The 26434-nt window shown below is 39.2% G+C and overlaps 1 protein-coding gene across 2 annotated transcripts in view; it reads left to right on the forward strand.

Annotated features, from left to right (window-relative positions):
• Nucleotides 1-26434, forward strand: part of BLM (BLM RecQ like helicase) — a 64381-nt gene that overhangs the window by 26383 nt on the left and 11564 nt on the right. For both annotated transcript variants that reach the window (XM_069465695.1, XM_069465696.1), the window contains exons 12-16: nucleotides 4439-4545; nucleotides 5815-5975; nucleotides 13012-13207; nucleotides 16241-16431; nucleotides 21966-22113. In XM_069465695.1, the coding sequence (XP_069321796.1) occupies nucleotides 4439-4545; nucleotides 5815-5975; nucleotides 13012-13207; nucleotides 16241-16431; nucleotides 21966-22113 (803 nt within the window). The remainder of the gene's footprint in view (nucleotides 1-4438; nucleotides 4546-5814; nucleotides 5976-13011; nucleotides 13208-16240; nucleotides 16432-21965; nucleotides 22114-26434) is intronic.

The raw sequence follows: 26434 nt of genomic DNA on the forward strand, positions 1-26434 counted from the left end.
AGTGACTATTGAGTATTCTTATTATTCTTTCAACAAGAACCCAGCATGCTGTATCTAATATATTTGGTAAGGTTAGGGAAATCAAAATATTGTTAGTTTCAGTACGTTAGTTTCAGTTTCCTAATATGGTCGGTCTGTCTTTCTTTCTTTCTTTCTTTCTTTCTTTCTTTCTTTCTTTCTTTTTTTTTGAGACAGTCTCACTCTGTTGCCCGGGCCAGAGTGCCGTGGCGTCAGCCTAGCTCACAGCAACCTCAAACTCCTGGGCTTAAGCAATCCTCCTGCCTCAGCCTCCCGAGTAATTGGAACTACAGGCGTGCGCCACCATGCCCGGCTAATTTTTTCTATATATATTTTTAGTTGTCCATGTAATTTCTTTCTATTTTTAGTAGAGACGAGATCTCCCTCTTGCTCAGGCTGGTCTTAACTCCTGAGCCCAAATGATCCGCCCGCCTCTGCCTCCCAGAGTGCTAGGATTATAGGCGTGAGCCACCGCGCCCGGCCCTAATACAGTGTTTTTGAGAAAATGTTTTTATTGTAGGATATGCTTTTAAATATAGTTTTGTCAAAACTTTGTGGCTGCAGATTAGCTCTTTCCAATAATGGGAAATGACTACTATATAACCTAATTGACAGAGCCAGTCTTTATTGCCAAATCAATCAGCCAAATTAGATTTCTTTTCTTTCCTTCTTTTTTTTTTTTTTTTTTTAATAGAGGCAGGGTCTCACTCTGTCACCCACACTGGATTACAGTGGTACAATCATAGTTCTATGCAGCCTCCAACTCCTGGGCTTAAGTGATCCTCCCACCTCAGTCTCCAGAATAGCTGGGACTACAGGTGTGCACCACCACACCTGGCTAATTTTTAAATTTTTTATAGTGATGGGGTCTCACAGGTTGCCCAGGCTGGTCTTGAACTCCTGGGCTTAGTGATCCCACCTTAGCTCCCAAGTAGCTGAGACTACAGGCACATGCCACTGAACCCTGCTGACTTCATTTTTCAATTCACATAAACAATTTAGTACATATCCCCATGACAACTATCTCAGTTGTGAAAGCAACAAGAGCTGAGCACAAGTTGTCTCTGTTTCCTCACACATCACTTGCAAGTGACATGAATTTGACACCCAGGACCTGATAATATTTACCATCCAGTACAATATTTAACATTCAGTACACTCTTAGTTAAGAAACAGTGGAATCCAATGTTGTGTTTTTTTCATATTTATTGAGATGTAATTCCCATATCATAAAATCCACCTGTTTGCAGGATATAATTCAGTAGGGCTTTTTGTATTTTCACAGAATTGTGCAACCATCCCCAATATCTAAGTTTAGAATTTACAGTTTTCCTCACCCCAATAAGAAACCTGACCCGTTAGCAATTGTTCCCCATACTCCCCCTCTTGTTTGTGCATGGCGTCTTTCACTGAGCGGAATGTTTTCAAGGGTCATCTGTGTTGTAGCCTTGGTCCATGCACTTCATTCATTTTTATGGCTGAGTAATATTCTACCTCTTATTTATCCATTCATCAATTGATGGGAACTGTCTCTAACTAGGTATTTGTTAATTCCAAACATCCTATTTTCCTACAGAGTAAGATTTGTTACATGTAATAAAAATCTAAGAGTCTATTAAATTTTTCATTATAACAAATTGTATGAATATTGCTTTTAGTTAGTTAACAAACCCACAGTCCTTTTTTGGTAGAGATATTGTCTTGGTTTTAATTGGATTTGTGATCTACAACTTTGTGTTCTAATCTCTTGTCATTTTGTTATTTTTAGTAAAAATAATTTGTTTGACTAAATTAACCAGTAAATAGTTCTAAGTTTTTTTCAATTATGTCACAAATCAAAAATTTTAAATATGTGCAGGTGTTTTTAGTAACAGCTTTGTTGGGATATAATCCACATACCATACAATTCACATTGTACAATTCAATGTTTTTAGTATATTCAGAGTTGTACAACCATCACCACAGTTTAGAACATTCCATCACTCTCCAAAAACACCCATGTCCATTAACAGTCCCATCTCATTTTCCCTCACATCCCTCCTACCAGCCCTAGGCAACCACTAGTCTAATTTCTGTATATAGATTTGCCTAATCTGGGTATCTCACAGTAATAGAATCGCCCCATATGCCATCTCTGTGACTGGCTACTTTTGCTCAGCATGTTTTCAAGGTTTATTGGTGGATAATATTCCATTGTTAGGTGTACCCCATTTTCTTTATCCATTCGTCAGTTGATGGATATTGGAGTTTCCATTTTTTGGCTACTATGAATAATGCTGCTAGAGATGATTTAAAGCATATGGGAGGTGTACATGGGTTATATGCAGACACTACACCATTTTACATCAGGGACTTGAGCATTCTTGGATTTAGGTATCCAAGGGTGTCCTGGAACCAATCCCCTACAGATACCAAGGGACAACTGTGCACGTAAAAATTGAGGATCTAGATTCCTTTAAAATTATATTTGCTCATATACCCTTAGAACATCTTTGTGAACCCCTAGGGGTATGCACACCCTAATTTTAGACTGCTGGTCTAAAAAGATGTTGAAATATGGTTTGGAACTCTGAAAAGAGGTCTAACCTAAGGACAAAATTTGAGACTTACAGGAATGAAATATGGGTGCTGTTCAAAGCAGTAAGAGTGCTGAAGGAGATACTAATAATATAGGAGAAGAAGAGGAGAGCCAGGTATGCGGAGGGGTGGGCAGTAATTCTCAAGGAGTAAACAAAGGAAGAAGAGAAGGAGATGGAGAAATCAGAGACATAAGTGGAGAAGAGCCCACAGGAATATAAACTTGCAAGAGCTGATAAAAGGTTTTGAGTAAGGATAACCAGCAACGTGGAGTATGGAGAGGTCAGAGAGAATGAGGTCTGAGAGACCAGCCATTGCGCAGACCAAATGCAGGAGGAAGATTACTGCTGCCTATCGCATGGACCCATCTAGCTTGGACTTAGATACAAAAACAGAAAGCCACTGATTTTATTCCCCACCTTTTCTCTCTTTGATCCGTGCCCCTGTATACAGGCATCCACCCTACCATAGGTTATAGCAGTTTGTGGTCTTTGTTTTTATCTATCACCCCAAACATGGAGAGATGTCTTTGTGCTCTACTCTAACTTGTTCCACAGTGTTATCTCTCCTCCTGTGGATTGGATATAGTTGAAACTTGGAGCAGTGGAGGGTCCCTGGAGGGCAGAGACTATAAATTTCCTGAATTTCTTTAGTTTTAAAAGCTTTGAAAAAAATAATTGTGGTAAAATGGTAGTGACAAAAGTCAGAACAGAAGTGATAAGAATTGAAATTGGATGTGTGGTTAGTTGGTTGGGGACGTAAGTATTCTATCTTTTGAGAAACTTGCCATTGGAGGGAAAGAGAGAAGTGGAGTAGAAGATAGGGTCAAGAGAAGCTTTTGTTGTTTTTGGAATAAGTGTCCTAGAACATATTCAGAGACAGAAGGAAAGAATTCACAGAAGAGGCTGAAAACATGAGAGAGGAGATATTGCAGAGAACGTGTCCCTAGGGAAATGGGAGGGAGGAAATGGGGTGCCAAGAGCACTAGACCAGAGGAGGAGGAGGAGCACATTTGTCTCAGAGTCAGCCACATTCCCTTTAGGGAACAGAGCAAAAATAAAGTGATCCATGATCTGTAGGGCTTTCACTCCTTCTGCTGCCCTGCAATCAGCTTTTTATGTACACAGTCAAAAGTTGGGGATGCTTTTGGCCTAAAAATATGCATATATTTCCTCTGTGATTTTCTTAATCTTTTAAATAACGTTCTGGCCATCTCTGCTTTTAATCAGCCTTGTCTTGGAGACTTATCTTGTCTTTCCTACATTTCTCTTCTACAGTCCTAATTTTTTGTCATCTAGTCTCACAGACATTCCATCTTTATCACCATTCTTTTCTTTAACCCTAACTTCCATTTCAGTGTAAGCTGCCAATGACAATGTTCAACTGAAGTCAACTTGATAATTAGGTTTGCACTCTGGAAAAATCAGTGCTTAATTTTCAAGATGGCTGTCTCAGTCAGTTTGGGCTGCTGTAACAGTACCCCATAGACGGGGTGCTTAAAATTTATTTCTCATGGTTCCGGAGGCTGGGAAGTCCAAGATTAAGGGTGCTGGTAGATCTCATGTCTAGTGAGATCCCTCTTCCTGGTTTGCAGATGGCAGCATTCACTTGGTATCCTCACATATGGGGGAAGAGGGATCCAGCAAAATCTCTACTTATAAGAGCACCGGTTTCATGCATGACTCCACCCTCATGACCTAATGACCACCCACAGCCCCCAACTCCTGATATTATACTATTACATTGGGGGTTAGGGTTTTAGGGGGATACATTTAGTCCGTAACAATGGCTAACGCTGTATTTTCTCATGATGACTAAATTTTATGTTTGGGACCTCTTTTAGGTTTAGCATGAGCTTTAACAGACATAATCTGAAATACTATGTATTACCGAAAAAGCCTAAAAAGGTGGCATTTGATTGCTTAGAATGGATCAGAAAGCATCACCCACGTGAGTACAGCCATGTAATGAATTATGTCTGGAAGTAATAGATAAATGTCTTTTTATTACCACAACGGGATATGTAAAATTGCATATTAAACATGTCTTTTTGCATTATGACAGCACTAACTTGCTATTTATAGAGAATATTACGACTCTCTCACTTCTGGAAATTATAAAATCTCATTTGGTTTGATAACAATAAACCCTAACAAAAAATATATTAAGTACTCCCTCCTACACACTTATAATTCTTGAATTCAATGTCTTTCCTCTGGCTTCTATAAGTGTATGAATTATATAGCTTTTTATTTTAGTGCCTTCTCCCAAGTGTGTCTACCTTTGAGTTATGTTAACTAAAATGAGATTCTGAAATTCATAGCAGTTTTCCACTTTTCTACTTTTCCATGCAGATTTTTTTTTTTTTTTTGGTAAACTCTTCTATTAATATTTTATTTTTAAAAAATTAGTGTACATGTTTGTGTGAACAAATCAAACAATACCAAGATATACCAAGAAAAAGCCAATGATCTCCCTTCTAAGGCCCACCTCCCCCAGGCGACTAATATAAATAGCTTAATGTATATTACATGTCTTTTATTTTCTGGTTTTAAATATAACATATGCAAAAACATAAATATCATCATGCTCATTAAAGAAAATTTAGAAAGCAAAAAAAGAAGAAACAAAGGACAAACCTCACTCAATGAGCTAAGTTACTATTGTCATTTTGGCTTTTTAACTTCTAATATTTTTGTATGCATTTTTCTTTCCATTAGCTTACCATGTACACAGTGCTTCCACCCTTAACCTGCTTTACATCTTGAGCATTTTCCCATGTCTTTTAAAAAGTTAGAAAACACTTTTGATAGTTATAGTATATTTTACTTCACAATTTCCTTTCTTAATTATTTTCCTAATGTTGCCCATTAAAATCTTTCTAATTTTTAAATTTAGAAACAAAACTTTTCCCTTAAGTTCTTGTAAGGCTGACAAGGGGTGCCTGCCTGCTTTCTAGCCAGCATGAAATAGAGCCCAGGGTTTGTCCAGGTCTATCTCACGAGTCATTATTAGAAGAAACAGGATTAAAGCCACATCTCATTTCCAGTGTATATGGATTCCTTGCTTGAATTATTCTGCCTGTGTGATCTTTTAACACCATAAGAACAGTATGGAGATCTATTTATGAGTCATACGTTTCTAAGAACATAATGTAAATTGTGTTGTTATTTATGTTAAAAGTCCTCATTTCTCAATATTGTTTTGGTTTCTTGACAGATGACTCAGGGATAATTTACTGCCTCTCCAGGCGAGAATGTGACACAATGGCTGGTACGTTACAGAAAGATGGTCTCGCTGCTCTGGCTTACCACGCCGGCCTCAGTGACTCTGACCGTGATGAGGTGCAGCACAAGTGGATTAATCAGGACGGCTGCCAGGTAACATTTTTTAAAATAAACAAATAATAGGCCGGGCGTGGTAGCTCACACCTGTAATCCTAGCACTCTGAGAGGCCGAAGCGGGAGGATCTCTCGAGGTCAGGAGTCGAGACCAGCCTGAGCAAGAGCGAGACCCCCGTCTCTACTAAAAAATAGAAAGAAATTATCTGGACAACTAAATATATATAGGAAAAATTAGTCAGGCATGGTGACGCATGCCTGTAGTCCCAGCAACTCGGGAGGCTGAGGCAGAAGGATTGCTTAAGCCCAGGAGTTTGTGGTTGCTGTGAGTTAGGCTGATGCCACGGCACTCTAGCCAGGGCAAAAGAGCGAGACTCTGTCTCCAAAAACAAATAAATAAATAAACAAATAATAGAGACAGTCTTCTATGGTATATAAGCAAACATGTACACGTAGAATGCAAATTGTTTTTACCTTAATGGTAGTAAACATCAAAATAAAACTAAAGTTAAAAAATTTTTTTTATTGAGATATAATTCACATGCCATAAAATTTACTCTTTCAAAGTATACAAGTTAGTGGTTTTTAGTATATTTGCAAGATTATATAACCATTACCACTACTAATTCCAGAACATTTCAATACTCCAAAAAGAAACCTCACACCCAGTCACTTCCCTCAAATCCCAGTCCCTGGCAACCACTAATCTACTAAGCACTATTAACCTGTCTCTATAGATTTTCCTATTGTATATATTTCATATAAATGAAATCATATAGATATATGGTCTTTGTGACTATTTTCTTTTACTTGGCGTAATTTTTCAAGGTTTATCTATATTTTAAAATATATCAATATTTCGTACCTTTCTGCCGGGCGCGGTGGCTCACGCCTGTAATCCTAGCACTCTGGGAGGCCGAGGTGGGCGGATTGTTTGAGCTCAGGAGTTCGAGACCAGCCTGAGCAAGAGCGAGACCCCATCTCTACTAAAAATAGAAAGAAATTATATGGACAGCTAAAAATATACATAGAAAAAATTAGCCGGGCATGGTGGTGCATGCCTGTAGTCCCAGCTACTCGGGAGGCTGAGGCAGTAGGATCGCTCGAGCTCAGGAGTTTGAGGTTGCTGTGAGCTAGGCTGACGCCACGGCACTCACTCTAGCCTGGGCAACAGAGTGAGACTCTGTCTCAAAAAAAATAAATAAATAAAATAAAATAAAAGAAAAAAAAAAAAGAAAAAAAAATATTTCGTACCTTTCTATGGTCAAGTAATATTACATTATATGGATATACTACAGTTTGTTTATCCACTCATCAACTGGTTAGGCATTTGGGTTGTTTCTACTTCTTGGCTACTATGAATAATGGTTCTGTGAACATTCATCCATAAGTTTTTCTGTGGACATATGTTTTCAGTTCTCTGGGTAGATACCTAGGAATGGAATTGCTGGGTCAAATGAAAATTCTCTATTTAACTTTTTGAGAAACTGCCAAACTGTTTTCCAAAGTGGCTACATAGTTTTACATTTTCACTAGCAGCAACCTATGAGGTTCCAATGTTTCCACTTCCTCACCAATACTTGTTATTTTCCATCTTTTTAAATATACCACCCACCTAGTGGATGAAAAGTGTTACATCTTTGTGATTTTAATTGCATTTCCCTAATAACTAATGATGTTGGGTGTCTCTTTTCAAGATAGTTAATTTGCCCGTACCCTGGTGGATCAGGAGGGAAGCTGAGATTGTACTTGAGCCTGACTTTGTTAAAAAATATATATATAATTTGGCCAAGCGTGGTGGCTCACGCCCGTAATCCTAATACTCTGGGAGGCCGAGGAGGGAGGATAGCTTGAGGTCAGGAGTTCGAGACCACCCTGAGCAAGAGCAAGACCCTGTCTCTACTAAAAATAGAAAGAAATTATATGGACAGCTAAAAAAATATATATAGGAAAATTAGCCGGCAGTGGTAGCACATCCCTGTAGTCCCCGCTACTCGGGAGGCTGAGGCAGGAGACTTGCTTAAGCCCAGGAGTTTGAGGTTGCTGTGAGCTAGGCTGACGCCACGACACTCTAGCCCGAGCAACAGAGCGAGACTCTGTCTCAAATAAATAAATAAATAATACATATATATATATATATATATAAAACAAAAAGAGGAAGAAGAAAGAAACAGTGGAGGGAAACTGAGAACACTCTAGGCATCTGGTGTTGTAGCAGATGCCAGCCTTGGATAGATAAATGCAAGGATGAATTTGAGCAAACAACCAATAATTATTTGGAGCCTATGAAAGTTTTCAGCTCAGCAAAAAAAAACCTATTTACCCTGAAGATTCAGAGGAAAAATGTTTCTCAAAATTATTTTCTACTGGGAAAACAGAAGAAAATTTAGAGGTCATCAGCCTATTGTCCTCACAAAGATGGAAAAAGACTTGATTTATATGAATTGGAAATAATTTTCCATAAGAAGATGACAGGCTGAGATAAAGGGAAAAATGAAAATGCAGTTTATCCAAATAAGAAAAACAAAACTAATAGCAGAATTATATATGAAGACACAGATAGGATGACTCAGTACAGACAGTGAAATCAGTCCTGTAGTGAATAATCTGAGACTGTGGGGGGGGGAATGGAAATGATATTTGTTGGCAACAGGAGGTAAGGATTCAGCCTAAGAATAGTACCTGTACCCAAGGAAGAACACAGGATAGTTGAAACAGGTAACAGTAGTCAAATGTATTATAAATAAATACATAACAAAAATAGGAGAGGGCTGTCATCAGAAGAGGGAAGACTGACACGGAAGAATTTCATACCCAGCTCATTGTCATTTATATTGAAAACAAGAGAAAGGCATTTTCAGATATGCAAAAAGTTTACAAAATATGTCACTGATTTATATTCACTGAAATAATTACAAATTTTAATCTTCCCTTGTTAGTTTATGTATTTAAACTAATCAAGATTGTAGTGTTTTCTTCTTTGATAAACTTTTTCTAAAGTTTACTGGAAGAATAGTCAAGTGAAAATGAAGAATTGGGCAAAATCATAATAACACATGAACCCTAGTTTGCAGTATGTTATGGAACAGAACTCCAGAAATACACTAGAAAGCATATAAAAGCAATATATGATAAGGGAGGCATTAAAAATTAATGAAGAGGGAGCTGGGCATGATGACACATGCCTGTAGCCCTAGCTGCATGGGAGGTTGAGGCAGGAAGATCGCTTGAGCCCAGGAGTTCGAGGTTACAGTAAGCTATGATGGTGCCACTGCACTCTAGCCTGGGCAAAACAGTGGAGACCCTGTCTCTAAACAAACGAACAAAAAAAAATTAGTGAGGAAGGGAAGATTATTCAGCTAGTGTTAACCAGTTACCTGATGAGAGGAATTTTAGATTCTCACATCAAAGTAAATTACAGATAAAGAAAAGTATTGATATTTTATAACATACGAACTCTGAGTGGAGGAGAATCTAAGCTTGAAAATAGCCCAAAAGGAAGTAATTCCTAGAAATTATTTTAAAACTAAACACATCTACATTGATAAACAAAATTAAAAGGCAGACAACAAAATAGGAAATATATCTTCAGCAAATAAATCATAAAAGCTTGAAAAATTTGGTAAGAAAAACATGAGTCTCAAATAGTAAATGGGCCTAGGATAATAGACTATTGGAAAGGAGGAAATACAAGTGTTTTTTAAAAGCTCAACTTTCCTAACCGTAGGAATTCAAATTTTAAAACAATTAGAGACCATTTTTCACCTTTAATTAGCAAATTTTTATTTAATCATTGGTAACAATGCTTTAAGAGGCACTTTTATGCAGTCCTCTGAGAGCCTTTCTGGGAAACAATATGGCTGGCTATGTCAAGAGCCCCAGATCTAAAATGTGGGCATGGAATTCACATCAGTGTGTTTTATAATAATAAGTAGCCTAATATTTAGTACTAAATAGCCTAATGTAAATAGCTTAAATGTCCTGAGAGAAAGATTGGGTACATTATGGTACTTTCCTGTATTAAAACTGGTTTATGGGCCAGGCGCGGTGGCTCACACCTGTAAACCTAGCACTCTGGGAGTCCGAGGCAAGCAGATCATTTGAGCTTAGGAGTTCGAGACCAGCCTAAGTAAGAGCGAGACCCTGGCTCTACTAAAAAAAAAAAATAGAAAGAAATTAGCTGGACAACTAAAAATATGTAGAAAAAATTAGCCGGGCATGGTGGCGCATGCCTGTAGTCCCAGCTACTCGGGAGGCTGAGGCAGTAGGATTGCTTCAGCCCAGGAGTTTGAGGTTGCTGTGAGCTATGGTTATGGCACTGCACTCTAGCCTAGGCAACAGAAATGTATAAAGATGTTCAAATGCTAATGTTGGAGAAAGATAGGGGAAAATGGTATTCAAAAGTACATAATCTCGGCCGGGTGAAGTGGCTCACTCCTGTAATCCCAGCACTTTGGGAGACCAAAGTGGAAGGATGGCTTCAGCTCAGGAGTTTGAGACCAGCCTGAGCAAGAGTGAGACCCCGTCTCTACAACAAAATAGGAAAATTAGCTGGGCATGGTGGCATGCGCCTGTAGTCCCAGCTACTCAGAAGGCTGAGGCAGGAGGATCGCTTGAGCCCAGGAGCTTGAGATTGCAGTGAGCTTTGATGATGCCACTGCACTCTAGCCCAGGCAACAGAGCAAGACCTTGTCTTTAAAAAAAAAAGAAGTATATAATCTCAACCATATAAAAAGAAAATTGGATACAAAAAGCAATAAGAACAAAAGAACAAAGCCTGGAAGGAAATAGTCTAGAACTTAAGAGTGATTACTTCTAATCATTTAATTAAGAGTGATTACTTTCCAAGTTCTCTAAATCTTTATATGTAGCATAATCAACAATGAAGATATATGTAGATATATATAATAATTTGATCAAAAATATGGTTTAAAATGTAGTGAGTTTTTTTTTAATCTAATGTTTCTGCTCTCAGATTTGCTAATCCTTGCAGTCAAGCGGTACGTTATCCTACAGCAGCTGGACAGCCTTGATCTTCTTAGATTCGTGAGACAGAATAAAACTTGGTTGTTTTTCTTCACAAAGAATGATTGTAGCCTGAAGTTTTAAAAACAACACAGAAGTAAAGAAGGAAGTTACAATTAAACAAAGCCAGTTTTCCCAGTGATACAAAATAAGAGCTTCCAGAAGGAGTTGGCATCCTCGTGGTCTCAGTCTGTGCTTGCAGACTATGCCTCGCAGGCACATGCCCACCCCGCTGCTGGGAGGTGCACCTGGGTCCATGAAGCCCTGCAGGCCTTGCTTGGGGACCTGGAGGCTGGCACATCTCGCCTCACAGCCTTTCTGCTCCCCATCACCAGAGGCTGCAGTAGACTTCCTCCTTCCAAGGAGACTTGCTTTTGATCAAAGTGCCATAAATTTAGATGGATGACTAACCTAGAGTGCAGTCGCTGCCATTCCCAGTGTTGATAAATGTACTCCTTTGCTGTCCACATACTCCACAGCTTGCAGTTCCTTTCTTTGATACTCACAGTTACTGAAATCATGTCATTAGCCTCAATCTGGCTGCCAGATATTTTGGTTGCTTTTGAAATACCATTCTTGCAGTAGGAATTCATTTTTTTAAGTGCTGCAAAAAGACTTGCAGCTTTATTTGTATAATGTAATTTTGCCTGGAGATATAACATTTTGGTCTGGGTTAAATAGGTCCTAAATTTGCAACTGAAATGGGTATTCTTGAAAACTGATTTATCAGGCTCCTGAAAGTTAACTATTATATCACCTTGCTCCCACTAATTTGTATGGGCCAATATCTACGGTCCTTTTTTTTTTTAGTGTAAGCAGCTCTCAGACTTTTACCCACATGTGTTTCCATTAAAATTTCACAAGCTTTGACTTTGAATCAGCTGATAAATAAAAGGAGTTGGTGTGTGATCAGCTGGTTCCACTGGGAAAGCTGATGGTAAGCAGTGGGGCAGGTAAGAATGCCGTTGTTCCTGAATCATCGCAGGAGCTAACAGCAATTACCTCTGAGAGCTGGAGCCTAGGGAACACCCCAGAGCTCCTGAGCAACACGTTGCTTATGATTGCTGACCTGGATATCATGGCTGTATGAGCAAAATCCCCCTACACATCAACATCAAAAAACAGAGAGGCAGGATATGGTGGCTCATGCCTGTAATCCTAGCACTCTGGGAGGCCGAGGCAGGAGGATCGCTTGAGCTCAGGAGTTCGAGACCAGCCTGAGCAAGAGTAAGACTCCGTCTCTACTAAAAATAGAAAAATTAGCCGGGCGTGGTGGCATGTGCATGTGGTCCCAGCTACTGGGGAGGCTGAGGCAGGAGGATTGATTGAGCCCAGGAGTTTGAGGTTGCAGTGAGCTATGATGATGTCACTGCACTCTAGCTGGGTTGACAGAGTAAGATTCTGTCTCCAAGAAAACACAGCAAACAGTGGCAACACATCATGGGCTGGCTGCAGTTGATTCTGGCTCCCTTATGTGATAATACCGAATCATACAAGAAAGTGTCTGCCACCCTCAGCTTCTCTTTACCTTCACCTTCTCTCTCTCTCTCTTTTTTTTTCAGACAAAGTCTCACTCTGTTCCCTAGGCTAAAGTGCCGTGGCATCAGTGTAACTCACAGTATCCTTAAACTCCTGTGCTCAAGTGATCCTCTTGTCTCAGCCTCCCCAGTAGCTGGGACCACAGGCACTTGACACCACACCCAACTAATTTTTCCTATTTTTAGTAGAGATGGGGTCTCACTTTTGCTCAGGCTGGTCTCGAACTCCTGAGCTCAAGCCATCCTCCTGCCTCGGCCTCCCAGAGTGCTAGGATTACAGGCATGAGCCACCATACCCAGCCCCTCTTTACCTTCTTGGGTCTTACTAGAACTGCAAGTTATCAACATGAAAATCTCAGTTATGCTAAATAGTGGGACCAAGTTAAGGTACTGGGTTGTTGTATAAAGTACCTTTTAAAGCAAAATAAGAAATAGAGCTTTTAAAAGCATCTCTTATTAAAATGTTCCTGTAATTGCATCATGAGTCTAATAGGCTTTTGCTTTTACATCAGGTCATCTGTGCAACAATTGCATTTGGAATGGGGATTGACAAACCTGACGTGCGATTTGTGATTCACGCGTCTCTCCCTAAGTCCATGGAGGGTTACTACCAAGAATCCGGTAGAGCTGGAAGAGATGGGGAAACTTCTCACTGCCTGCTTTTCTATACCTATCATGATGTGACCAGACTGAAAAGACTTATCCTGAGTAAGCCAAGCTCCATTGTAGAGACAGCCTATCATCTTCAGTCTCATGACAGTAATCTACTCCTGCTATTGTGGTACTTGTGGTACACCTTTCCTTAAATAGTCATAGAATAGTAGAGATATTTTGTAGATTGGAGATTTTATTTTAGTTCTTTTTTGTTATAAAAGTGGTATGTACTTGTTATGTAAAACTCAAATGGTAAAGACATGTACAAGGCAGAAAATTTACAAACCATTCCTTGTATTTTTATCCTGAGAAATAACTCCACTTACTGGTTTCCTCTGTGTCCTTTCAGATCTGATTTCTACATGTATTCTTGCATATCATACATACTTCAAACGTGCAAAATGATAAAAAGGAGAAAATAATGAACTCTCATGTACCACCTTCCAGATTAAGAAATAAAACAACCAAGAGAGCTGAAACTCCCTGTATATATCCCTCTCCTGTCTCATCCCTGTTCTCCCTGATTAGAGGCAGGCAATAGCTTGTATTTGGTGTTTACCTTTCCTAAATGGATGTTTTAAAACATAACTAGTATTATATTACACATATTCTTTTATATATAGTGACCTGATTTTTTTAGTCAGCCCTAGGATGTAATTGTCACTTCGTTTAATATGCATAGTTTGACTATATAGATTTCCACAGTATGATCATTTCATGTTTATTAAACTAATCCCCTCTTAATAGATCTTTAGATTGTTTATTGTCTTTCATTGTTGTCAACAATGCTGCGTTTTTGTTTTGTTTTGTTTTGGTTTTGGGTTTTTTTGTTTTTGTTTTTTTTTGAGACAGAGTCTCACTCTGTTGCCCAGACTAGAGTGCCGTGGCGTCAGCCTAGCTCACAGCAACCTCAAACTCCTGGGCTCAAGCAATCCTCCTGCCTCAGCCTCCCGAGTAGCTGGGAATACAGGCATGCGCCACCACACCTGGCTAATTTTTCTATATATATATATTTTTAGTTGTCCATATAATTTCTTTCTATTTTTAGTAGAGACGGGATCTCACTCTTACTCAGGCTGGTCTTGAACTCCTGAGCTCAAACGATCCGCCCGACTCGGCCTCCCAGAGTGCTAGGATTACAGGCGTGAGCCACCGTGCCCGGCCTAACAATGCTGTATTGAACATCTTTGTATAGGTATCTTTGGGCATTTGTACAATTATTTATGTAGGGTAAATTTCTAGACTTAAACTTGCTGAGTCAAAGTGAATACATATTTTAGAATTTTATTATATCCTTTGCCCATTTTTCTACAAGGTTGTGATAGTTAAATATATATATACTAAATGCATTTATTTATTTTGAGACCACTTTTGAATTAACTCTGGCAGAGATACTGAGCATGAGGAATGGCACTTAGCAAGCACTATGGCAAACACTGCATGTATCACCTTATTACCTTATTTGCTTCAGAGCAACTAGCTTTTGAGGTAGAACTACTCCAATGAGGAAAGTGAGCTTCATAAAGGTTTTGTAACTTGTCCCCAAAATCACTGGTATAACAGCAACAGGAGCAGTAGGAATAGTGGTAGTAACACTGTAATAGTAATTATTATAGATAGTTTTTCTTTAGCACTTAGTATATGCTGTTCTAAATGCTTTACATACATCAACTTATTTCATCTTCACAACAACCCTGAAAGATAGGACTGTTGCTTTCCTCCACTCAGAGAAGGAAAATGAGATACAGAACTAGTAAGTGGCAGAGCCCTGATGGAACCCAAGTTCATCTGACTCCAAAATCCATGTTCCTTGTACTATACTGAAATGGTTCTCAGTGAAAAAAATGAAATTTTTACACTTTATTTGCCCATTTACAAAACCTACATTATGTTAGGTCCAAATAATTTAATAAGTATTTAAGTCCTAATAACTTTCAACCATTTGGAAAAAATAATACTCGTAAACTGGAAGAAAACTAATAATTTTGTTATTCTTAAGTAACCACAATTGCTTACTAATGGGAAGTATGCACCTGTTGTTCTCAAAACTTGGAATCAAATTGGATACTGCCACCCTCATTTCCTGTTTCACATTGATTTTCTTGATATACTTGTCTTTATCATAGCGGCTGCCAAAAATCCAGCTTTGCAAAGATGTGATACTCCTGAAAGGAATGTAGCACAATCTGATGTTAAGACCATGAACTACCCCAGACTAGTAGTTTGTGTGGTGTTCAGCAGATGTCAAATATTGCTGTGTTTCCCTTAAATTTAAAATGTCCTGCCCCTGTGAGTTCACTGCAGCACCCCTGGGCTTACTGACGCAGTGTTGGAACCACTGGCGTAACTACTTCGACCTCAGATACTCAGGGAGGTGTACAGCCCGTTCCACAATCCCATGCTCTGCTTTGGATGTTCAGTTCACTACATGATTGTCTGCTAAATATAATAAATATAAGTCAAACCTTCATCATTGGGGAAAATGAAGATTTTAAAAATATTTTTTCAATTTGAAAAAAAAACTAACATTTATTCCTATAAAACTAAAATCTTGGCCAGGCGCGGTGGCTCACGCCTGTAATCCTAGCACTCTGGGAGGCCGAGGTGGGCGGATCGTTTGAGCTCAGGAGTTCGAGACCAGCCTGAGCAAGAGCGAGACCCCACCTCTACTAAAAATAGAAAGAAATTATATGGACAGCTAAAAATATATATAGAAAAAATTAGCCGGGCGTGGTGGCGCATGCCTGTAGTCCCAGCTACTCGGGAGGCTGAGACAGGAGGATCGCTTGAGCTCAGGAGTTTGAGGTTGCTGTGAGCTAGGCTGACGCCACGGCACTCACTCTAGCCTGGGCAACAGAGTGAGATTCTGTCTCAAAAAAAAAAAAAACTAAAATCTTGTGGGATGAACATAAATTCCCAGTTAACTATAATATAGGATGATACCATATTGACATAATGCTGTTGATAGTAATTTTCTTATTTAATGTTTAAAGTTATATGAATCTATTCTAAATATTTCTCTGATACTCTGATATTCTCTATTTTTCTCTGACATAAGTGTGTTTTACTATGTTCTTTATCTTTTAGTGGAAAAAGATGGGAATCATCATACAAAAGAGACTCACTTCAATAATTTGTATAGCATGGTACATTACTGTGAAAATATAACAGAATGCCGGAGAATACAGCTTTTGGCTTACTTTGGTGAAAATGGATTTAATTCTAATTTTTGTAAGAAATACCCAGATGTTTCTTGTGATAATTGCTGTAAAACAAAGGTAAAATAAGAAATTTTAAAATTCTTTATAATTAAGGGAATTGCCAAGATATTTTTTTCTTTTAATTTAGAAATGTAGATACAAGTTAGATTACAATAGGCGGTTGTCCCCAAGGGACTAAACCAGGGAAAGATGGCTTCCTCCCTATAGTAATTTGGAGTAGAAACATTTTTAAAAGGAATTTTATGGAATATCTTTTCTTTATAATTAGAAGCCTGCAGAAAGATATATATACTGGACATCCACATGTCCAAAATATTGAGGTTATTATGTATACCGATAATTATAGGATATTTTAGAAATATCATTAATATGTATACATCCAAAAAGATCTAACATGGGCAGGTAGAATATTTTAAATTCATCTGTAACCTATATTTAAATATCTCATTCTCAAAAGAGTAACAATAACTAGTGTACTCGATGTTTGAATTCAATTAAATTACTCCATTGGTTTTTTTGTTTGCTTTTCAAACTATAAAGAATAATGGCAATGGCTTCTGGATGAATTCACTGTCATCCTCATATAACCTTGGGAGGTGATTGAATTTAATCATTAGGTACTTTTTGTACCTATCATGATAATTCTACATTTTAATGTCTACTAAGCATTTTCACATTTGGTGCATTATTTAAAATATCTTTGCAAGGTGCTAGAGATTGACAAGCGAACAAGGTATGGACCAATTAATTCATGGACCGGAGGTGGGGCACACATATATGCGTTCATCTATTATAAGTTTAAACTGTCTGATACATATAGTTGCAGAGTTATGCTGCACTAGCCAGAACACAGGTGTAAATTCTGCAGATTTGTGGGGCCATCTCCTCCCATCCCACCCACCCCACCCTGTAAACATTGCTAATCAGTTCACTCATTCAACAGATATTTGTTGAGCTCTTTTTTTTTTTTTTTTTTTTTTTTGAGACAGAGGCTCACCTTGTTGCCCGGGCTAGAGTGAGTGCCGTGGCGTCAGTCTAGCTCACAGCAACCTCAAACTCCTGGGCTCAAGCGATCCTACTGCCTCAGCCTCCCGAGTAGCTGGGACTACAGGCACGCGCCACCATGCCCGGCTAATTTTTTCTATATATATTTTAGTTGTCCATATAATTTCTTTCTATTTTTAGTAGAGACGGGGTCTCGCTCTTGCTCAGGCTGGTCTCGAACTCCTGACCTTGAGCGATCCACCCGCCTCGGTCTCCCAGAGTGCTAGGATTACAGGCGTGAGCCACCATGCCTGGCCGTTTGTTGAGCTCTTTAACAGGCACTATCCTAGAAATTTGGAATGCATTGTTTAACAAAATAAATAAAAATACCTGCCCTTGTATAGTTTACATTCTAGCAGAGGAAGGCTAATTACAAACAGTACACACAATAAGTATATGTTAAGGATAAGGACTGTTGTGAAAAATACAACAGAGTAAGGAGACAGGAGTAATGGGTGCAGTGCAAGATGCGGTATTAGATAAGGTGGCCCATAGAAGTCTTATTGAGAAGATGAGATCTGAGCAAACACTTGAAGGGATTGGCTGAGCAGTTCTGTGGATATGAGCATTCTTGGCAGAAGCATTTGCCAAAAAAAGAGGTCCTACTATGGGGAATGCCTGGTGTGTTTAAGGAACAGGAAGGAAGCTGAATAGTAGGGTTAAGAGCCAGGGAGGGAGAGAGGAAATGGAGGGCTAGAGTCCTGGAGTAACTGGAGGCCTGAGTAGCTGGAAGAATGGAGCTGTCCTTAGCCGAGGTGTAGAAGGCTATTTGGCAGGGAAGATCAGAAGCTCGATTTGGGGCATATTGAGTTATGTAGGTCTATTAGATCCAGAATTCTGAAAAGAGGCTGTTGGTACATAGAAATTTGGGAGTGATTGGTACATAGATAATATTTAAAGCCACGAGATCAGATGAAATCTTCAGGGGCGTAAGTTTAGACTGAAGACAAGAAAACCAGAGACTTATCCCTGGGACATAAAGAAGTAGGAAAGAAGACCAAGAAAGAGAACTAGTCCAGCCTGAGCAAGAGCGAGACCCCATCTCTACTAAAAATAGAAAGAAATTATATGGACAGCTAAAAATATATATAGAAAAAATTAGCCGGGCATGGTGGCGCATGCCTGTAGTCCCAGCTACTCGGGAGGCTGAGACAGGAGGATCGCTTGAGCTCAGGAGTTTGAGGTTGCTGTGAGCTGGGCTGACGCCACGGCACTCACTCTAGCCTGGGCAACAGAGTGAGACTCTGTCAAAAAAATAAAAATAAAAATAAAAAAGAGAACTAGTAAGATAAGAGGAATACCAAGGAAACTAAGTACAGAAAGTGTTTCCAGGAGAAGGGAGTGCTAGATATGTCAAATGCTGCTGCTAAATGAACTATGGTTAAGAGCTGAGAATTCACTATTGGATTTAGCTCTGCAGAAATTGTGGTGACCTTGACCATTTTCAGTAGAGTGGGGTAAAATTAGAGGCAGTGAGTATTGACTACTCAGTTTTTCTGCAAAGATGAACAAAGAAACTGGGCAGTAGCTAGCAGGGGAAGCGGAGTCAAGAAAAGACCAGAGAAGTAGTATGTTTGTATGCTGATGGGAATGAACCTATAGAGCTGTGGTCCCCAAGCCCTGGGCAATCGCCTGGTACCCTGGTCCATGGCCTGTTGGGAAATGGGCGGCGCATCACTGCCTGAGCTCTGCACCACCACCCACCCACCCACGACACCCCAGCTCCCATCCCACCCCCGGTCTATGAAAAAATTGTCTTCCATGAAACTGGTCTCTGGTGCCAAAAAGGTTGGGGACCACTGCTATAGAGGATAAAAAGTTGATGTGTGAGGAAAGAGGGGAGAACTGCTGAAGCACTGTCCTTGAAGGGGCAGAGGGAATTGGGATCTGTGTAAAAGTGGAGAGCTTGGCTTTCAATAGGAGCTCAGAGAGTTGATCTACAGTAACAGGAGGGTAAGAAAGTGTGGAGCAGATGCTGGCAAGTGAGTGGATGTAGGGATGGGAGTTTGTGAAAGCTCTTTTCTTTCTGACGGCTTCAGTTTTCTCAGTTAAGTGGAAACAAAAATCATCAGCTGCTAGTCAGGATACAAGAGAGGATTGAAGAGAAAGGAGAAAGTATGAAATAGTCATCTAGGACAGGGGTTAGCAAACTTTCTCTTAAAGGGCCAGATAGTAAATATTTTAGACTTTGCAGCCATTAATACACCAGTTGTCCAATCCTGTTCCATAGCTGTGTTCCAGTAAAACTTTATTTATAAAACAGGCATCTAGCTTATGGGCCATGGTTTTGCTGACTCTTGTTGTGAGACAATGGAGGAATCGTAGACTGGGGTATATGATGATTACCTGCAGCATTAATGGTCCACTTGAGGTTTGTGGCCATGTATTAAAAATGAAAATAATCAACATGGTTTCATGTGTTTCTCCAGCCAAGTTCAGCCACACAGGTACAGGGATGGAGTGGGTAGAGAATCACATCTAATGTGTTTTGCCAAGTAATGTGGTAAAGTGACCTAAAGGCAAGGAAGTGAGAGTTTATGGGAGAGAGTGATTATAGTGATTGGCTGTGTAATTTAACACACCGACTGCCACACTAGAAAAAAAAATTTGCCTTGGGGCCACGGTATTTTATTACGAACATAGAATAAAAGCTCAAAAACAAATGATCCTTTCTAATTTAATGAAAAATTGGTTGTTTCTATTGTTTCCTGTGTGTGAGTTATATGCAATTAAATTGTCAATATTAATTGTAACAATAAGAACATCAACAAGTAATTTTCATGAACCAACTAACTGCAGGGTTTTGCCCAGTGAGCTACCCATCACGTAACATGTATGCTACAGCATAGCAGAGTGAGTTGCCTGTGCACCATTTGGCTCCCACGGTAAAGAGACATGTGAGTTACATATATGTTACAAGGCTCTGGGCTCAAAACTAGTATGCACTAAATACAAGCCACGTGGCAGTTAATGTATTAAGCTGAATTAAGAGTTCATCTGGGGGGGGGGGGGAATAAAAAAATAAAAAAAAAAAAGAGTTCATCTGAGGTTGAAGATCAATGGATTGACTGTCCCAGTGGATTGTTGGAGTCAGAATACTAGATGGCATGAATTAGATAGGTGATCTGAGAATGAAGGGGTTGCCATTATTAGTAAGCCTAAGATGGGAAGTGTGACTGGGTGACGTATGTGGAGGATCGCTGGAGCAGAGGAGATCAAGACACCAAAGGGCAGAGTATTGGAAGAGTATCTATATATACTCAAGTCACCAAGAATTAAGTCAGGAATGAGTTGGAGTGACAGGGTACTCTTTCTTGATGATTCCAGATGGGGCCTCAAAATCACTACCAATTGTTAGAATAAGACCAGAAACCTGTTCATTTTCAGGTTGTTGGATTGGGGCAAATGAACAGGATTAGAAAGGTGAGGAGAACGGCATACACAGAGGCACAGAAGCATGATATAGCTTTTTAGAACTGCAAGTGGAATTAGCCAGGTATGGTGATGAGCGCCTGTAGTCCCAGCTACTCGGGAGGCTGAGGCAAGAGGACCGCTTGAGCCCGAGAGTTTGAGGTTGCTGTGAGCTAGGCTTATGCCACGGCACTCTAGCCCAGGTGACAGAGTGAGACTCTGTCTCAAAAATAAATGAATGAATGAATAAAAATTAAAAATAAATTAGAACTACAAGTGGTCAATATTATAGAGAACTAGGATACATGAAGGTAGAAGATCGTCTAGAAATGGGGAATTTAAAAAGTGGGCACAGGCTGCGTGCGGTGGCTCACGCCTGTAATCCTAGCACTCTGGGAGGCCGAGGCAGGAGGATCATTTGAGCTCAGGAGTTCGCGACCAGCCTGAGCAAGAGCGAGACCCCGTCTCTACTAAAAATAGAAAGAAATTATATGGACAGCTAAAAATATATATGGAAAAAATTAGCCAGGCATAGTGGCACATACCTGTAGTCCTAACTACTTGGGAGGCTGAGGCAGGAGGGTGGCTTAAGCCCAGGAGTTTGAAGTTGCTGTGAGCTAGGCTGACACCACGGCACTCTAGCCCGGGCAACAGAGTGAGACTGTCTCAAAAAAAAAAAAAAGTGGGCACAGTTTGGGGACACTGAGGGACACAAGAAAGGGAACCGACAGGAAATAACAAAAAAGAATTGACTGTGGCACCAAAGAGGATTAGAACTCGTGAATTTGCTTGACAGGACAGTATTATTCATCCAAAGGTCATCATTGCCATCCAGTAAGTGACAGAGCACAGAACACTGTTCTAGAAATACATGCGCATACACTCTATCCACAGAGTGCTATTAGGTAGTTGAAAAACGAGATGTAGGACTGTGAGACAGTAATAACATAGGTATAGCAGAGTGCTAATTGTTCTAGAACTTAGACAAGAATGAACATTTGAAACTTCCTTAGTTTTTAGTCTTGGTTTTGGTCTAGAAATGGGTTATGACGAATCTACCACAGTTAATATTAAGCCCTAGTAATCTAAGTATCATTTATCCTGCTGATAGTAGAAGGTAATCTTTTTATTCATAGGATTATAAAACAAAAGATGTGACTGATGATGTAAAAAATATTATAAGATTTGTTCAAGAACATAGCTCATCACAAGGAATGAGAAATATAAAACATTTTGGTCCTTCTGGAAGATTGACTATGAACATGCTGGTCGACATTTTCTTGGGTGAGTCATCTGTTTTATTGTTTGAGTTACATCAGTTCAAATTGAACATCTAAACAATTCATTATAAGTCTGTTGAAAAAAATAATTTCTGTCTTTTTTGTTACAAAACTTAAGAGTTTCTCAATAAAACCTTTGAGTAACAAAAGAAAATCAGTTTTTATGAATTATACCAATTATTTTATAGAATTTATGTAAGTCACTAAAATGAGGTGGTTTCACGTACAAAAAAGAAAGTAATAAAACTTATGCAAGTTCATCTGAGAGAGCAGAATGTCCCTTGCTTAGAGAACTGCCAGGTCAAGATGGCAGCCTGAGCATAAGTACTGTGTTCTTTTTTGCTTTAGGCTTTATTAAAATGATAGTAAGGAAATAAAATAGGGATTAAATCCATAACAGCATAGAGAACAGGAGAGAGACCATCATCAGATTACAAGTTTTAAAAATCTTTTAGGAAATGGATGGAAGCATGTTGACAAGTAGAACAAAATACAATAAAACCACAACCCAAAATATTAAATAAATATAGGGAAGAGGCCAGGCGCAGGGGCTCATGCCTGTAATCCTAGAACTCTGGGAGGCTGAGGCGGGAGGATTGCTGGAGGTTAGGAGTTCGAGACTAGCCTGAGCAAGAGCAAGACCTCATCTCTACTAAAAATGGAAAGAAATTATATGGACAACTAAAAATATATATAGAAAAAATTAGCCGGGCATGGTGGTGGTGCATGCCTGTAGTCCCAGCTACTCAGGAGACTGAGGCAGAAGGATTGCTTGAGCCCAGGAGTTTGAGATTGCTGTGAGCTAGGCTGACGCCACGGCACTCTAGCCTGGGCAATAGAGCAAGACTCTGTCTCAAAAAATAAAAAATAAAATAAAATAAAATCTGACAAAAATGTTGGAAATAGAAAATAAAAGGAATTATCAAACCAATGATATAAGAAAATTTCTCAGAGTGGAAGAGATAAAAGCTTTTAGATTTAAAATGTCCACTGAATGCCAAATAAGATGCGTGTAAAAAAAAGAGAGAGAGAGAGAGAGAGACATGGTCCTGAGATTTGAGAATACCAAGAATCAAGTCTTGTCAGAAAGGAAAAACTTTTCCTCTACCCTCTTATGTTCAGTGATGGGGCCTGCAAATTAAACTGACAAAAGACAGATTAGCAAGAGAAAAGGCAGATTTAGTCACAGATAAGAGTTCACACAAAAATGTGAATCAAAGGGGCAGTTAGAATTTGGGCCTTATTTACCATCTTAATAGGGGAAAGGTAGGGGCAAAGGGGCACTTATGGGAAAACAAATGACTTTAGGAAAGATAAATGGGCCCTTAGGAGACTGGACGGGAGACACAAAGTTTTTATGACAATGTCTGTTTAAGTGTGCTGTGGAGACTTATCTGTGCTTATAAAAGTCAACCTTCCCTAGTTTTTCCCGGGGAGGGAATTTATGACAACTGAGTTCTTTTGGGAGGCTCTGCTTTTTGGCAGATAAAAGATTAAAGGAACTCAAATGCCTTCTGTTCAAAATTTTTATGCCACAGTAGCATATTCTGGACCCCTTCAGAGACAGTCTTGAAAGCTTTGAAAAGAAAAAACAGGAACCAAAACCAGACTGACATCAGATTAATATCAGCAGTCCTGGAGACTAGAAGGCAAAGAAAGTGAGTTGCGCATAATGATACAATAAACAGTGGAACTGACCGCTGGGTCCAGTGAGAAAAATCCCATAATCACAGCTACGCAGCAAGGCCAGTAAGCAAGCAGTACAAATTGTAGCAGAAAGGGAGAGAGGCACTTAGAAACTCCAGGGGAAAGATTATACAAGAGAGCCGAGATCAAACGTAAAACAAAGGAAGTTATAATATAACATGACTTTGAGTAATTGATCAAATGTACAAAAAAAAATAATCCCGTTTTACATGCATGCAGTAAACGTTCTCCTCTGGGTTAACATAAACAACAATTCAGATCAACATGTAGACTTAAGCATGGTTACAAAACAGGATAGGATGTAAATGTTAATCTTGATGATGTAAAAGTACAATAAATAAAAATAAAAGAAGGGGTGTACAGGGAAGGCTGGGGTACTAATAACCTCGTATGGTAGGGAGGGATAGTGGTCAGATTTTTATCTAGAGTGACAAATATAATTGATAGATGAGCCAATAGTATCATATAACTAGCAAAATATGAGGAAGGGTAAAGTAAAAGGGGTGGTATAAACGAGATAAAGCCTCATCTTTCACAGTGGGAAGGCAATAGATAAATGTCAGGCTAGTGGAAGGACTGCAGCATTCCAAGTTCTATGTGAAGGTAACCACCACAAGAGCTGAAAACAAAAACTATTTAAAAAGTGATTGCACTGGGGAAGAGAGTGAGACTCCAGAAGGAAAGGATGGGGCAAAGGAATGTTGTTTTTAATTATAAGCCTTTCTATACTATATTTTCTTTTTTTCCGTGTACATATATAATTCTAATTTAAAATACGTAAAGCAATTTCAGGCGGGAGGATCACTTGAGTTCAGGAGTTCAAGACTAGCCTGAGCAAGAATGAGACCCCATCTCTACTAAAAATAGAAAAAAAATTAGCTGGACAACTAAAAATAGAAAAAAATTAGCCAGGTGTGGTGGTGCACACCTGTAGTCCCAGGCACTCAGAAGGCTGAGACAGGAGGATCGCTTGAGCCCAGGAGTTTGAGGTTGCTGTGAGCTAGGCTGACACCACAGCACTCTAGCCTGGGCAACAAAGCGAGACTCTGTCTCAAAAAAGCAAACAAACAAAAACAAAATATGTATATATACACGTGTGTGTGTGTGTGTGTGTGTGTGTGTATAAAGCAATTAATAAGTTCATTCATTTAAAAAAATAGCCTAGATTGGAGTAGGAAGATGGTTTTCTCAGTTTCTACGTGATCACTCTTCATGGCAGTGTGGGCTAGGCATAGTGGCACACGCCTATAATCTCAGGGCTCTGAGAGGCTGAGGCAGGAGGATCACGTGATCCCAGCAGTTGGAGGCTGCAGAGAGGAATGATCACCCCACTGCACTATAGCCTGGGTGACAGAGTGAGGCCCTATCTCAGACAGATAGGTAGGTAGGTAGATAGATAGGGTGACAGAGTGAGACAAAGGGAGGAAGGAAGGGAGGGAGGAAGGAAGGAGCAAATAACTCCAGAAAAGATTGCTAATATTTTAATGTGTTTCCTCACAATCATATATTTATCATATTGTATATATATTTTTATATAGCAAGATATAAGCATATTCTTAATTTTTAATTCTTCTAAAGCACAATTTTTAATATATACTTTATCGTATTGATGAAATAAATGTATTTAAATAGTTTTATTTTAGGACATATTTTTCTATTATAAATACTGCTGTGATAAATAATAGCCTTTTTTTTTTGAGACAAAGAGTCTCGCTCTGTTGCCTGGGCTAGAGTTAGTGCCGCGGCATCAGCCTAGCTCACAGCAACCTCAAACTCTTGGGCTTACACTATCCTCCTGCCTCAGCCTCCCGAGTAGCTGGGATTATAGGCATGTGCCACCATGCCCGGCTAATTTTCTTTTCCTCTATATATATTTTTTTAGTTGGTCAGATAATTTCTTTCTATTTTTAGTAGAGACGGGGTCTCACTCTTGCTCAGGCTGGTCTCAAACTCCTGACCTCGAGCGATCCACCCGCCTCAGCCTCCCAGAGTGCTAGAATCCTACAGGCATGAGCCACTGCACCCGGCCTTTTAAATGAAACTTTGACTACATCTTTGGTTCTACTTTTCATATAGATCCGTAGAAAGATTACTAGATCAAACAGTTTTCTGACACATTCTTCAGTTTCTCATTAGCTCTTACGTGTTTTTGCAAAGACTGTTTGTGTATCATCCTGCTTTCTTAGTTGTTCTCAGCAATAGGATTCATCCACACGACCCAGCCCTGATTCTGTAATGTGGCCTTTCGGGGATACAAATCACTTAAAGAAAAATTTGAATAATTCAGCATATATGGCCAGAAGCCATTTGCAATTTATAATAATGCATTTATTTGGAACTCTAAAATAGAGCTAAACCTTTACATAATAACCATTAGTTGTGATTATCATAAATGTCACAAGGCTTCTTAAGTAAATTGTTATAATAAAATTGTGTTTATGATGAAGACATTAGTAATTGCAACAGCTTGGATATGAAACAAAGGATCCAGCCCACTGTGGCTCTCTTAGCTAGCAGGAGAAAGAAGGAAATGTACATACATATTCCTGTCTTCACCTCTCCTTGAGCATCTTGTAGGGTATTGTGCTTTTGTTTTGGAATTTATATAAGCTTTATTA

Source organism: Eulemur rufifrons, chromosome 3 (assembly GCF_041146395.1).
Source record: "Eulemur rufifrons isolate Redbay chromosome 3, OSU_ERuf_1, whole genome shotgun sequence".
Lineage (NCBI taxonomy): Eukaryota > Metazoa > Chordata > Mammalia > Primates > Lemuridae > Eulemur > Eulemur rufifrons.